Source organism: Dendrobates tinctorius, unplaced genomic scaffold, assembly GCF_039654945.1.
Source record: "Dendrobates tinctorius isolate UK_male_01 unplaced genomic scaffold, ASM3965494v1 ptg000051l, whole genome shotgun sequence".
In the NCBI taxonomy this organism is placed as follows: domain Eukaryota; kingdom Metazoa; phylum Chordata; class Amphibia; order Anura; family Dendrobatidae; genus Dendrobates; species Dendrobates tinctorius.
In genome coordinates, this window is record NW_027361719.1 from 14,639,767 (window position 1) to 14,653,340 (window position 13,574).

Consider the following 13,574-nt stretch of genomic DNA (forward strand, 5'->3'; position numbering starts at 1 on the left):
ACCTTCTCGTGGAATCTCCCGAACCTTCCAGATTCTGTCTCTGGGTCCTTTCTTCCACCAGAATTCTGTTGCTCAGTTTAATGGCAAAGCTGAGGCCGCGGTTGTGAAAACCACTGGTTTCTCTGATCAGGTTGTTTAGACCATGGTCAGAGCAAGGAAGCCTTCTTCCTCTCACATTTATCACAGTACATGGAAAGCTTTCTTAAGCTGGTGCAAAGGTAGCTGGGGCAACCCCTTTGGTTTTTTATCTGCTATTAATTTTGCCTTTCATACAGTCAGGTCTAGAATCTGGCCTGTAACTCAGTTCTCTTAAGGGGCAAGTATCTGCCCTTTCCATTATCTTTCAGAAGAATGTGGCGTCTTGCCTGCAGATCCATACCTTCTTTCAAGGAGTCGCTCACTTCCATTTTCTCTAACCAGTTGCCGGGAAAACCTTGGGACATCAATCTAGTGCTTGATGTCCTTCATGAGTCACCTTTCGAACCTCTGTTAAATTTTCCTCTCTTCTTTCCTGGAAGATTGCCTTCCTGGTCGCGATTACCTCAATCAGACGAGCCTCTAATCTTGCAGCTCTTTCCTGTCTCTCCCCTTACCTTGTGTTCCACCAGCACAAGGTGGTTTTACATCAGATTCCCTCCTTTTTCTCTAAGGTGGTCTCTGCATTTTACCTCAATGAAGTCATTGTACTTCCTTTTGTCCATCCCCCTCTCATCCTTGAGAGCAGTCTCTAAACAACAAACTGGACACCTGCTAAGAGCCTTCCGTCTCTACCTTTTTAGAACAGCCCCCTTTCAGGTCTGACATGATGGTACTGCTTTTACTCACCCTGGGACTGCTTTTGGAAGTCCCTTGGTTTCCTTTTTCCCCCAATGAAGTGATAGAGAAATGAAGATTTTGGGTGCCTACCTTAAAATCTTTCATGGAGCCTTCAGTAGCGAGCACAGGGTTTAGGGTATGTGGACATGTAAGCGTTTTTTCGCATTTTTTAAGAGTTTTTACAAAAAAAAACAAAAGCTTAAGAGATGCATCCCAATGAATTCTGCACTTTTCATGCATATTGATGCGGTTTTTTTTCCGTGAAAAAAATGCATCGCGGTTAAAATAAACGCAGCATGCTCGTTGATTTCGCTGAAAAATCGGCATTTCTAGCTATTTTCTATGAGACTCGGGACGCTCCGGAAAAAAACGCATAAACGCGCGTTTTCTGGGAAGGAGTCCGGTTTTCAGTCAGGAATTTTCTACATACGTGTGCACATACCCTTAGGCTATGTGCACACGTTGCGGATTCTGCTGCGTTTCCGCAGCGGTTTTGGCCCTGCGGAAACGCAGCAGTTCCGCAGACATGGTACAGTACCATGTTAGCCTATGGCATTTCAAATCCGCTGTTCTCATGCTGCAAACCACAGGTTAATCCGCAGGAAAACCGCAGGTCACTTTAACTGCGGTTTTACCTGCGGATCCGCGCCGAAAAACCCGCAGGTGTATCTGCAGCGTGTGCACATAGCCTGACTGTTCTGTTGATTTTGGTTATGGATGTTGTATTCATATTGCTTCTCTGACTGCTTTCTCACTTACTGATTAGCTTTGTGCTAGTTGGGTGTATACTGTTGGAGAGGAGCTACCTTTTTTCACATAGTGTCAACCTCCTAGTGGCAAAAGCCTACACTCATGGTTTTCTGTGTCCCCCAATGAATGCTCCAAGAAAAATTTAACAGTAGGTACCCAAAATCTTCATTTTTCACAAATGGTACTCGTACCTGTGATAGTCTATGGGGCCATTCACATGTCTGTGATTTTTCGTGTACGGAATGGTTCGTGAAGACGTGTGCAATTTGACACACAGGTTAGATCAAAATCGGCAATGCAAGTCTTTGGGTCCATGAAAAAATCAAACTGCTTTCTGATACCATTCATTAGCCCTCCAATTTTCACGGACTGTCCTATAAAAGAATTTGGAGAAACTTTTTTAACCTTTTATGTAGGAGAAAAACCGATGACAGTTAGACCACACCCTGATCAAACAAGTTGCTGGTTGTTTAGTGCCACCAGCCAGATCATTTCAGTGAACCTCTAGCACAGGGTTCCCCAACTCCCATCCTCAAGAGCCATCAACAGGTCATGTTTTCAGAATTTCCTTAGTATTGCACATGTGATGAAATTATTTCAGGTGATGCAATTTTTGCCAGTGCAATACTAAGGAAATCCTGAAAAAAAGATCTGTTGGTGGGCCTTGAGGACTGGATTTGCGGAACACGGATCCAGCAGATAAGTCGGGATAAGGTGAACAGTCAATTTGCTCGCTGCCATCTTATGTGTCACCCTTCTCTGATTTTTGCCGTAGGCGTTTACTAACTCAGTTGGATGCTGCTAAAACCAAAAAAGGTCCAGAAGGAAAAAGCTCAGCAAAGGGTTCAGCTCAAGATGCTGGAGGCTTAGTGACCTATGAATTACACTGTCGTCCTGAACAAAACAAGTTTTCCCAGGCTGCAAAGGTGCGTAATGGAAGAGATAGACTTGCGTTTTGCCTTGATTCTGAAAGTTTCTGTTAAAGGGGGTTTCATTTAAAGTTCCTAAATTGCCTAGTGCTTTTCAAACAAAGCATCTTTGCAGTTTCTCTTATTTTTTTCCTTCTTGTATACAGCTTGTTACCAAGGTTATAGGTTACCTTGTGATCTTGGTGTAGCTGGATACCTAGGCAAGGTGCAAGTGCTGCTTGCTGTATTCTTTAGAGCCTGGCGTTCTGAAATTGTCTAAATTGCTGGGTTTGGCCTGCTTTACGAGTAATTCGCCAGGGCTTCTCCCATGCTGCAGAGTCAAAGCTAGGTCTGCTATCTTCCTGGACGAGTCATCGGCAACAAGTAGGAAAACAGGAGGTAGAGGAGCGGTGTGCTCCTCAAGAAATGACGTGAGAAAACCCCTTGCACTGACTTTTCACAGTCTTAATGGACTGCCACTTTTCATTAAAATGTGAGATGCTGTGATTATTTACCCCGAGATCGTGATGGTGGGGCTGACAGTGTTTAGCAGAATTTAATTTGCCCTCTATCCTAGCCAAGATGTAGCAGAGGGAATTACGTGTTGCTAGTGTTTGTTGCACTCAAAGTGACCACACCAAGTACAGAGAGTGACAGAAAGAAATTGCTCCCTTTTATCACCCCGTTGGCTCCCTGCAAGGATCCAATGATTGCAATGGCAGCCGGAGATCAGGTGCAACCAGTAGACAGCTAAACAGCAGCCTGAGCGATCATTGCAGACGGTGATCGCCCGATAAGGGCCCCGTCACACATAGCGACGCGCTAGCAATCCCGACAACGATATGACCTTGTCAAGATCGCTGGTGTGTCGCTACATGATCGCTGGTGAGCTGCCAAATAGGCAGCAGCACCAGCGACACAGGGGTAACAAGCGACGCACGTCGCTTAGTTACCCACTGTGTACCTTAGTTACCAGCGCGCTGGTGCAGGAAGCTGGTAACCAAGGTACGCATAGGGTTTCTAAGCGGCGCGCAGCACTTAGAAACCCGATGTGTACCTTGGTTACCAGCTCCCTGCATCAGCGCGCTGGTAACTAAGGTACACATCAGGTTTCTAAGCGCTGCGCACCACTTAGAAGCCCTCTGTTTACCTTAGTTACCAGCTCGCTGATCGCTGGTCTCCCGCCTGTCACACGCAGCGATGCGTGCTGGCCAGCGGGAGACCAGAGATCAAAAAAATGTCCTGGCCGTTCCAGGACGATCAGCGATAACCGGCAGGAGGGCCGGTCGCTGGTAAGTGTCACACACAGCGATCTCACTGGTGAGATCGCTGTTGCGTCACAAAACTTGTGACTCGGCAGCGATCTCGCTAGCGAGATCGCTATGTGTGACGGGGGCTTAACCGTGGCCTCCAGGTCTGCTATAGATCAAAACCTGGTAGCCTAAAGGCCCCGTCTCGCATAACGAGATCGTTAGCGAGATCGCTGAAACGTCACTGATTTTGTGACGCAACAGTGATCTCGCCAGCGATTTCGCTAAGTGTGACACATAGCGCGTCCATGCCTGAATACCGAATGCTGGCAGAAAGAATAAAGATAATTTTCTCCTTGCTTCATTAGGCTAAGTGCAGGTGCTGAGTAGCATAGTAATGCAAATTATCTGCATATCTGCAGGTTAACAGCTTTGTTTCTGGTGGCTGGTTCCCTTTTAAGTGTTGAAAAAATAAAAATAACATTTTTTTTTACAAGAAGTAATTTATTCTAATAAAAACAAACTCCTAAAAATAAAAAGATGCATATCTGATATCACTGTGTCCGTGACAACCAGTAAAATAAAAAATCTATCATTATTTAGCCTGCATAGTGAATGTAAATTCTTCAGTAGCTTTTCATTTTTTTTTTCCTATCTCTTCATTGCGGGATACAGGAGACCAAAGAACTATCAGACCTTGCAGATAAAACTGCCCATGCGGGAAATATCTCCCTACTGCATCTCTGGATTCTGCAAGCTGCCACCAACATTGTGGCCATTTGGTTGCAGGCTGGATCAGATCATCTCAGATGCTACAGGAGGGAAGAGTTCCCTCCCTCAGCAGAGACCCAAAATACCCCCCCCCCCCCCCCCCAAGAAAATGCACCCTGCATTTTTCTGTTCGTTTCACTCATTTTCAACTTTGAGGACATCCAACTATTGACTGTTGACCTCAACCACAGGAGAAGAGGATGCCTTCCTGGTGGCCGCGCATTCATCAAACAAAGCCTCCCCTAGATCTAGATCAAACAAATTTTCTTCTGTACGACAGGTCATCTTCTCTTCAGGGATATGTGACTCTCCGTAGTCGACGACGCCTGCGAGTTTAGGTCTCCCAAGGGATCCCTTGCTGGTTTACGTTTTTTTTTTTTTTTTTTTTCTTCAGGTCATTACCTCTCTCCAGTCTGGCGTTCTCATTCCCGCCAAGCATCACTTCTCCGGTTTCTACTTTCTCTTTTTTGCAAGTGTGTACGGATCTGCCGTTACAGGATGGATTGCCTCCCCTCAGTAATTGCCTCCATGGAGCCTGCAGAATTCCTCTGTTCTGTGGATATCCAGGACGCCTACCTCTACATCTCAATCTGTGTGGCACATCAAAAGTTTCTCCACTTTGCAGTTCAGGACTCTCACTTCCAATTCACACCATTCTTCAGTTTAGAATTGGCCCCTAGTGTTCACGAATGTCATGGTCCTCCTTTGCCCCAGGGGAATTCTAGTGAATCCCCTACCTTAACGATCTTCTAATCAAAGCTCCATCCCATTGGGACTGTTGCGAGAGTCTCCAAGTGACTCTTGACACACTGTCTTGTGTGGTCTGGCTCATCAAGAGTGCCTAGTTTTCTCCGATGTGCTTTTCAATACCGTGCTCGCCAGGGTCCTTCTGACTGAAGAAGAGATCTTCTCAGGATTTGTCTTCTGTTGTCCATCGGCATGCCCACTTCAAGTCTGTATGAGGGTGTTGGGCAAGATGGTGCCACTATGGGAGCGTTCCCCTTGGCTTATTTTCATTCGCCCTCTTGTGTTTCTTTCATGTTGGGACAAGAAGATAGCCTCCTTGGATGATCTCCTCCTTGTTCCTCCGCAAGTATGACAGTCACTTTGCCTGGTGGTGCCTTCGTCAGCCGCGTGAGATTCTTTTTCCCAGTGCATTGACAGATAGTGACGACAAACGCCAGTCTTCTGGGCTGGGGAGTGGTGTTTCTACAGTTCACAGTCCAGGGCCGATGGAATGCTCGAGAGTCCTCACTTTCAATCAACATACTGTAACTCTGGGCCATCTTTCTCGCTCCCCAGCATTGGCAAAACCTACTTGCAGGTAGTCCGGTGTGCATCTTTCTTTTTTTCCAACCAAATCTGTCAAAGGTGCGTCACGTCTAATGTTGACCTGATGTCGAGGATGAACAACAAGGTTCGACGCTTTGTGTCCATATCTCGCAACCACGCTCAAATGGTTTTGATGAGCTGGTTCTTCTGTCTCAGTTTCACCTTTCCTGCTGCTGATTCCCAGACTCCTCAAGAAATAATGGCATAGGGAATACCGGTAATCCGCATAACTTCAGAGTGGAACAGAAGAGCTTGGTATGTACTACTCGTCAATTTTATCAGATGTTCCATGGAAGCTTCTGGATTATCCAGACCTCCTTTTCCAGGATTCTTCCACCAGAATTCAGTCTCTCAATATACTAGTATGGCTGTTGAAGCCGCAGTCCTGAAAGACACAGGCTTCTCTGAAAAGCTTATCCAGACCATGATCAAAGTGAGGAAGCCCCCTTCCTCTCGCATCTACCATCACACATGGAAGGCCTTTTTCCACTGGTGTATATCCAAGCAGACAGTTCCCATATATTTTTTCTCCAATCCCTTATGTCCTTTCTTAAGTCAGGCCTTGAGTCTGACCTGTCTCTGCCCTTTTAATTCTGTTTCACAGGAACCTAGCTTCAGGTAAGGGACTTTCTTACAGGGATTTGCAGATTCTGTTCCCGACCTATCATCCTCCTGTAGACCCCTGGGACCTCAACCTGGTCCTGACCACGTTTCAGGGTCTCCCCTTTGAGCCCATTCGGGATGTTTCTCTCTCCTTGCTTTCTTGGAAGATTGCCTTCCTGGTGGCGATCACCTCCATCAGACGCATTTCAGAGCTGGCAGCCCTATCCTGTTATTCACTCTTCCTTGTCCACCATCAGGACAAAGTGGTGCTCCTCCCAACTTCTTCCTTTTCTCCCGAAGGTAGTTTCTCCCTTCCATCTTAACAAGGAAATCATTCTCCCATACTTCTATCCATCTTTCTCATCCTCAGGAGTATTCCCTTCACAAATTAAATGTGGTCAGGGCTCTACGTCTCTCTATTCTTCTAAAATAGCATCTTTTAGATGGTCTGACTCATTTGTAATTCCCGAACATCATCGCAGAGTTCTCACGGCTTCCAAGGCCATGATCGCCCGATGAGTCCCTCTCTTCCATCCTGGAAGCCTATCTGGTTCAAGATAGCCCGCCCCTGCCTGGTGTTAAGGGTCACTCCACACGTGCAGTGGTGGCTTCCTGGGTTGTTCACGATCAAGCGACGCAGATATGGAAGGCAGCCACCTGGTCTTCCTTGCATACCTTCTCAAAGTTCTACAGAGTGTATACCTATGCTTTGGCTGATGTGAACCTAGGCAGGAAGGCTCTGTTAGCAGCAGTCAACCGTGCTTAGACATGTCCTGGGTGTGTTTCCATCTCCTTTTTCCTAACCTTAGGACTGCTGTAGCATGTCCCATGGTCTCTTGCGTCCTTCCAATGAAGCAATAGAGAAAAGACTTTGGGTACTTACCATAAAATCTTTCTAAGAGCCTTCCTTAGTGTACACAGTACTGTCCCTTGCTGCCTATGTTGAGGCATGTTCAAGTTATTGGTTTCGTTATAGCTTCTCCTACTGCTTTTTCGCTAACCGATTAGCACCCGTGATAGCGGAGGGGGTGTTCTCTGCTGAGCAGGAGCTAACTTTGTGGGATTATGCACCCATGGTCTCCTGTGTTCCCCAGTGAAGGCTCAGAAATAGAGTTGTATGGCAAGTACCCTGTTTTTTTATTCATTCTTCCACATATAAAATGAAATAAAAACAAAAAACTAGTTTATGTAAAAAAAATTTCTGCAAGTGATGATTCTTATATAAATGTAGGAAAACAGAAAAAAAAAGTTTTAAATTGGACATAACTGTAATTGCATCAACCCCGTACTGTAAGGCTATGTGCACATGATGCATTTTCGCTGCATTTTTATGCGCGTAAATGGTCCAAAAACGCAATGGATTACTTATGCAAGGTAATTCTGACCATTCTGATGTGTTGTGCACATGATCAGTAAATTTCTGTTCGTATTTGCAGAGTTATATTTTCTGCAGCACGTCAATTCTTTTTGCGCATCTGCTGCGAATTGTCAAAGGAAATGTCAGAAGGTGATTGTGTGGGTGGAGAATGTGTACCCATGTGACGAACAGCCCATAGTGATTGTACTTAGGCGTCGTTTGATGGGACTACTACGTCTTTTGTCACATATAAGAGACCGCCTGTGTTTAATTGTGTAAAAAAAAAAAAAAAATAAATAAAATAAAATTAAAACATTTACATAATTACATACAGTCATGGCCAAAAGTTTTGAGAATGACACAAATATTAATTTTTACAAAGTCTACTGCTTCATTTTTTCTAATGGCAATTTGCATATACTCCAGAATGTTATAAAGAGTGATCAGCTTAACAGCAATTACTTGCAAAGTCAATATTTGCCTAGAAAATGAACTTTATCCCCCAAAACACATTTCAACATCATTGCAGCCCTGCCTTAAAAGGACCAGCTAACATCGTTTCAGTGATTGCTCCATTAACACAGGTGTGGGTGTTGATGAGGACAGGGCTGGAGATCAATCTGTCATGATTAAGTAAGAATGACACCACTGGACACTTAAAAAGGAGGCTGGTGCTTGGCATCATTGTTTCTCTTCTGTTAACCATGGTTATCTCTAAAGAAACACGTGCAGTCATCATTGCACTGCACAAAAATGGCCTAACAGGGAAGAGTATCGCAGCTAGAGAGACTGCACCTCAGTCAACAATCTATCGCATCATCAAGAACTTAAAGGAGAGAAGTTCCCTTGTTGCCAAAAAGGCTCCAGGGCACCCAAGAAAGACCAGCAAGCGCCAGGACCGTCTCTTAAAATTGTTTCAGCTGCGGGATCGGGCTACCAGCAGTGCAGAGCTTGCTCAAGAATGGCAGCAGGCAGGTGTGAGTGCATCTGCACGCACTGTGAGGCAGAGAATCTTGGAGCAAGGCCTGGTCTCAAGGAGGGCAGCAAAGAAGCCACTTCTCTCCAGGAAAAACATCATGGACAGACTGATATTCTGCAAGAGGTACAGGGAGTGGACTGCTGAGGACTGGGGTAAAGTCATTTTCTCTGATGAATCCCCTTTTCGATTGTTTGGGACATCTGGAAAACGGCTTATTCGGAGAAGACCAGGTGAGCGCTACCACCAGTCTTGTCTCATGCCAACTGTCAAGCATCCTGAAACCATTCATGTGTGGGGTTGCTTCTCAGCCAAGGGAATGTGCTCTCTCTCAGTCTTGCCTAAAAACACAGCCATGAATAAAGAATGGTACCAGAATGTCCTCCAAGAGCAACTTCTCCCAACCGTCCAAGAGCAGTTTGGCGATCAACAATGCCTTTTTCAACATGATGGAGCACCTTGCCATAAAGCAAAGGTGATAACTAAATGGCTCAGGGAACAAAACATAGAATATTTGGGACCATGGCCTGGAAACTCCCCAGATCTTAATCCCATTAAGAACTTGTGGTCAGTCATCAAGAGACAGGTGGACAAACAAAAACCTTCAAATTCAGACAAAATAAAAGCATTGATTTTGCAAGAATGGACTGCTATCAGTCAGGATTTGATCCAGAAGTTGATTGAGAGCATGCCAGGGAGAATTGCTGAGGTCCTAAAGAAGGAGGGTCAACACTGCAAATATTGACTTGCTGCATTAACTCATTCTAACTGTCAATATAAACTTTTGCTACTCATAATATGATTGCAATTATATTTCTGTATGTGATAAAAACATCTGACAAACACACACAAAAACCAGAGGCCAGCAGATCATGTGAAAATATAATATTTGTGTCATTCTCAAAACTTTTGGCCATGACTGTACATATCAAATGTAAGGGTTGGGGGTCACTTGGGTAATAGTGATCACAAATTAATAAGTTTTCATGTATCCTTTAATAAGATGTGTAGTAGAGGGGTTACAAGGACACTAAACTTCAGGAAAGCAAATTTCCAACGGATGAGAGATGATCTTGGTGCAATTAACTGGGACGATATCCTGAGACATAAAAATACACAAAGAAAATGGGAGACGTTTATTAACATTCTGAATAGGACCTGTGCACAATATATACATATATATATATATATATATATATATATATATATATATATATATATATATATATATATATATATATATATATATATATATATATATATACACACACCATATGGGAATAAACATGTGAGAAATAGGAGGAAACCACTATGGCTAAATAGAGCTGTAAGGGGTACAATAAGAGATAAAAATAAAGCATTTAGAGAATTAAAGCAAGTAGGTAGTGATGAGGCATTAAATAAATACAGAAAATTAAATAAATTCTGTAAAAAGCAAATCAAGACAGCAAAGATTGAGACAGAGAGACTCATTGCCAGAGAAAGTAAAAATAATCCCAAAATATTCTTGGCCCCCTTAAAAATAGTCTGGGTGAAATGGTGGAGGAGGATGAGGAAAAAGCCAATATGCTAAATGACTTTTTTTCAACAGTGTTTACACAAGAAAATCCCATGACGGATAACATGATCAGGGATAAAAATTCTCCATTAAATGTCACCTGCTTTAACCCAGCAGGAAGTACGGCGGCGTCTAAAAATCATTAAAATTGACAAATCCCCGGGCCCGGATGGGATACACCCCCGAGTACTGCAGGAATTAAGCACAGTCATAGCTAGACCATTATTTTTAATCTTTAAAGATTCCATAATAACAGGGTCTGTACCACAGGACTGGCGTATAGCAAATGTGGTGCCAATATTCAAAAAGGGGACAAAAACTGAACTTGGAAATTATAGGCCAGTGAGTTTAACCTCAACTGTGGGTAAAATCCTGGAGGGTTTTCTAAGAGATACTATACTGGAGTATCTGGAGAAGAATAACCTTATGACCCAATATCAACATGGGTTTACAAGGGACCGTTCCTGTCAGACTAATCTGATAAGCTTTTATGAAGAGGTAAGTTCCGGACTGGACCAAGGGAATGCAGTGGACGTGGTGTACATGGACTTTTCAAAAGCTTTTGATACGGTGCCACACAAAAGGTTGATACATAAAATGAGAACAATGGGGATAGGGGAAAATATGTGTAGGTGGGTTAAGAGCTGGCTCAGGGATAGGAAACAAAGGGTGGGACTGGGTCACGGTTAGCAGTGGGGTACCACAGGGGTCAGTTTTTGGGCCCGCTTTTTAACATATTTATTAATGACCTTGTAAGGGGCATAGAGAGTAGAATTTCAATATTTGCAGATGACACTAAACTCTGCAGGGTAATCAATTCAGAGGAGGACAATTTTATATTACAGGAGGATTTATGTAAACTAGAAGCTTGGGCTGATAAATGGCAAATGAGCTTTAATGGGGATAAATGTAAGGTCATGCACTTGGGTAGAACGAACAAGATGTATAATTATGTGCTTAATTGTAAAACACTGGGCAAAACTGTCACTGAAAAAGACCTGGGTGTATGGGTGGACGACAAACTCACATTTAGTGGCCAGTGTCAGGCAGCTGCTGCAAAGGCAAATAAAATAATGGGATGCATTAAAAGAGGCATAGATGCTCAGGAGGAGAACATAATTTTACCTCTATATAAGTCACTAGTGCGACCACACTTAGAATACTGTGTACAGTTCTGGTCTCCGGTGTATAAGAAAGACATAGCTGAACTGGAGCGGGTGCAGAGAAGAGCGACCAAGGTTATTAGGGAACTGGGGGGTCTGCAATACCAAGACAGGTTATTACACTTGGGGTTATTTAGTTTGGAGAATCGAAGGCTTAGGGGTGATCTTATTACAATGTATAAATATATGAGGGGACAGTACCAAGACCTATCTAATGATCTTTTTACTCTTAGACCTGTGACGGGGACAAGGGGGCATCCTCTACGTCTGGAGGAAAGAAGGTTTAAGCATAATCACAGACGCGGATTCTTTACTGTAAGAGCAGTGAGACTATGGAACTCTCTGCCATATGATGTTGTAATGAGTGATTCCCTACTAAAATTTAAGAAGGGACTGGATGCCTTTCTTGAAAAGTATAATATTACAGGGTATATACACTAGTTTCCTTAATATTGCGTTGATCCAGGGAGCTAGTCTGATTGCCGTGTGTGGAGTCGGGAAGGAATTTTTTTCCCCAATGTGAAGCTTACTGTTTGCCACATGGGTTTTTTTTTTGCCTTCTTCTGGATCAACATGTTAGGGCAAGTTAGGATAGGATGGGTTGAACTTGATGGACTTAAAGTCTCCCTTCAACCTTAATTACTATGTTACTATGTTACATGCAAAATACATGCTTACCGAACGCCTAATCCCCGATGCCCGTGTGCCCTGCAAATAATCAAAAATAATAAACCAACATATACTCACCTTCCTGCCGTAGTCTATTTAATACCGAGTGTCCCATGGCAATCTCAGGTGTAGGACAGTCCTGCGCTATCCGTCCTCTGGCGATACACTGCAAGAGCAATTACCTCCTGTCAGTGTATCACTGAGCTGCCGTGAGAGTTCACCGGAGTTCATCAGCTGATCCGCTCCGGTTCTCACGCAACGGTGCCGTAAATGAGAGCACCGAAGCTGATGAACTCCGGTGAACTCTCACGGCAGCTCAGTGATACACTGCGGAAGCGACTACCTCCTGTCAGTGTATCGCCGGGTACAGCAGTCACATCTCCCAGTGTGACTGTCCTACATGTGAGATCCGCTGTAGGGCACTCAGTATTAAATGGACTACGGCGGACAGGATAGTATTATTATATGTTGGTTTATAATTTTTTGATTGTTTGCCGGAGACGAGGGTGTCGGGGATTAGGCGTTCAGTAAGTATGGTAAATCTAGATTCATTAAAGGAGTCTGTGTGATTATTTCAAATAAAGGACTTTATTCTGGGTGTCTGTTTTATACAATATCACTATGGGGTTAGTACCGGATAGGTGTCTTGTAGACACATCTCCATTACTAACCTGTGGGCTTGATGTCACCTGACAATACAAAGGTGGCATCAACCCCACAAATATGAATCCCACTTACCACCACTACAGGGCAAGTGGGAAGAGCGAAGCGAATAGCCTTCCCAGGCTATTAATATCAGCCAATAGCTGTCTGCATAGCCTTTGCTGGTTTGGTTTGATAGGGGGGGGGGACACCATGTCATTTTTTTTTCTGGGGTTCCCCTGTAAACTTGCCAGTAAATGCTAAGCAAACAGCTGTGAGCTGATATTAATAGCCTGGGAACCTTTATGGCTATTGGCTCCTTCCCAGATTATTGTCAGCCCTCAGCCATCTGTTTTCTCTCTGCCGGTTATGAAAATTATGGGGGAGCCCACACAATGTTTTTCTTAATTTGTTTTGAAAGCATAAGCCGGTTAATTGTTAATGCTCCTATATAGGCTGGTGTGTGTGTGTGTGTGTGTGTGTGTGTGTCCTTATTTAACTCTTTATGCACCGTTTTATCAATGAGGGTATCTGGTTGACACCTGCGTTAAACTTCGGGCTTGGAGATATATATTAGTACAGACCATAAGTTTGGACACACCTTCTCATTCAAAGAGTTTTCTTTATTTTCATGACTATGAAAATTGTAGATTCACTCTGAAGGCATCAAAACTATGAATTAACACCTGTGAAATTATATAATTAACAAAAAAGTGTTACAACTGAAAATATGTCTTATATTCTAGGTTCTTCAAAGTGTCCACCTTTTGCTTTGATTA

At 43.7% G+C, this 13,574-nt stretch overlaps 1 protein-coding gene across 1 annotated transcript in view; it reads left to right on the forward strand.

Annotated features, from left to right (window-relative positions):
* The window catches only part of DCTN2 (dynactin subunit 2), an 84,555-nt gene that overhangs the window by 44,011 nt on the left and 26,970 nt on the right, over positions 1–13,574 (forward strand). The window contains exon 7 of the mRNA XM_073576818.1: positions 2,342–2,492. Coding sequence (XP_073432919.1) covers positions 2,342–2,492 — 151 coding nt within the window. The remainder of the gene's footprint in view (positions 1–2,341; positions 2,493–13,574) is intronic.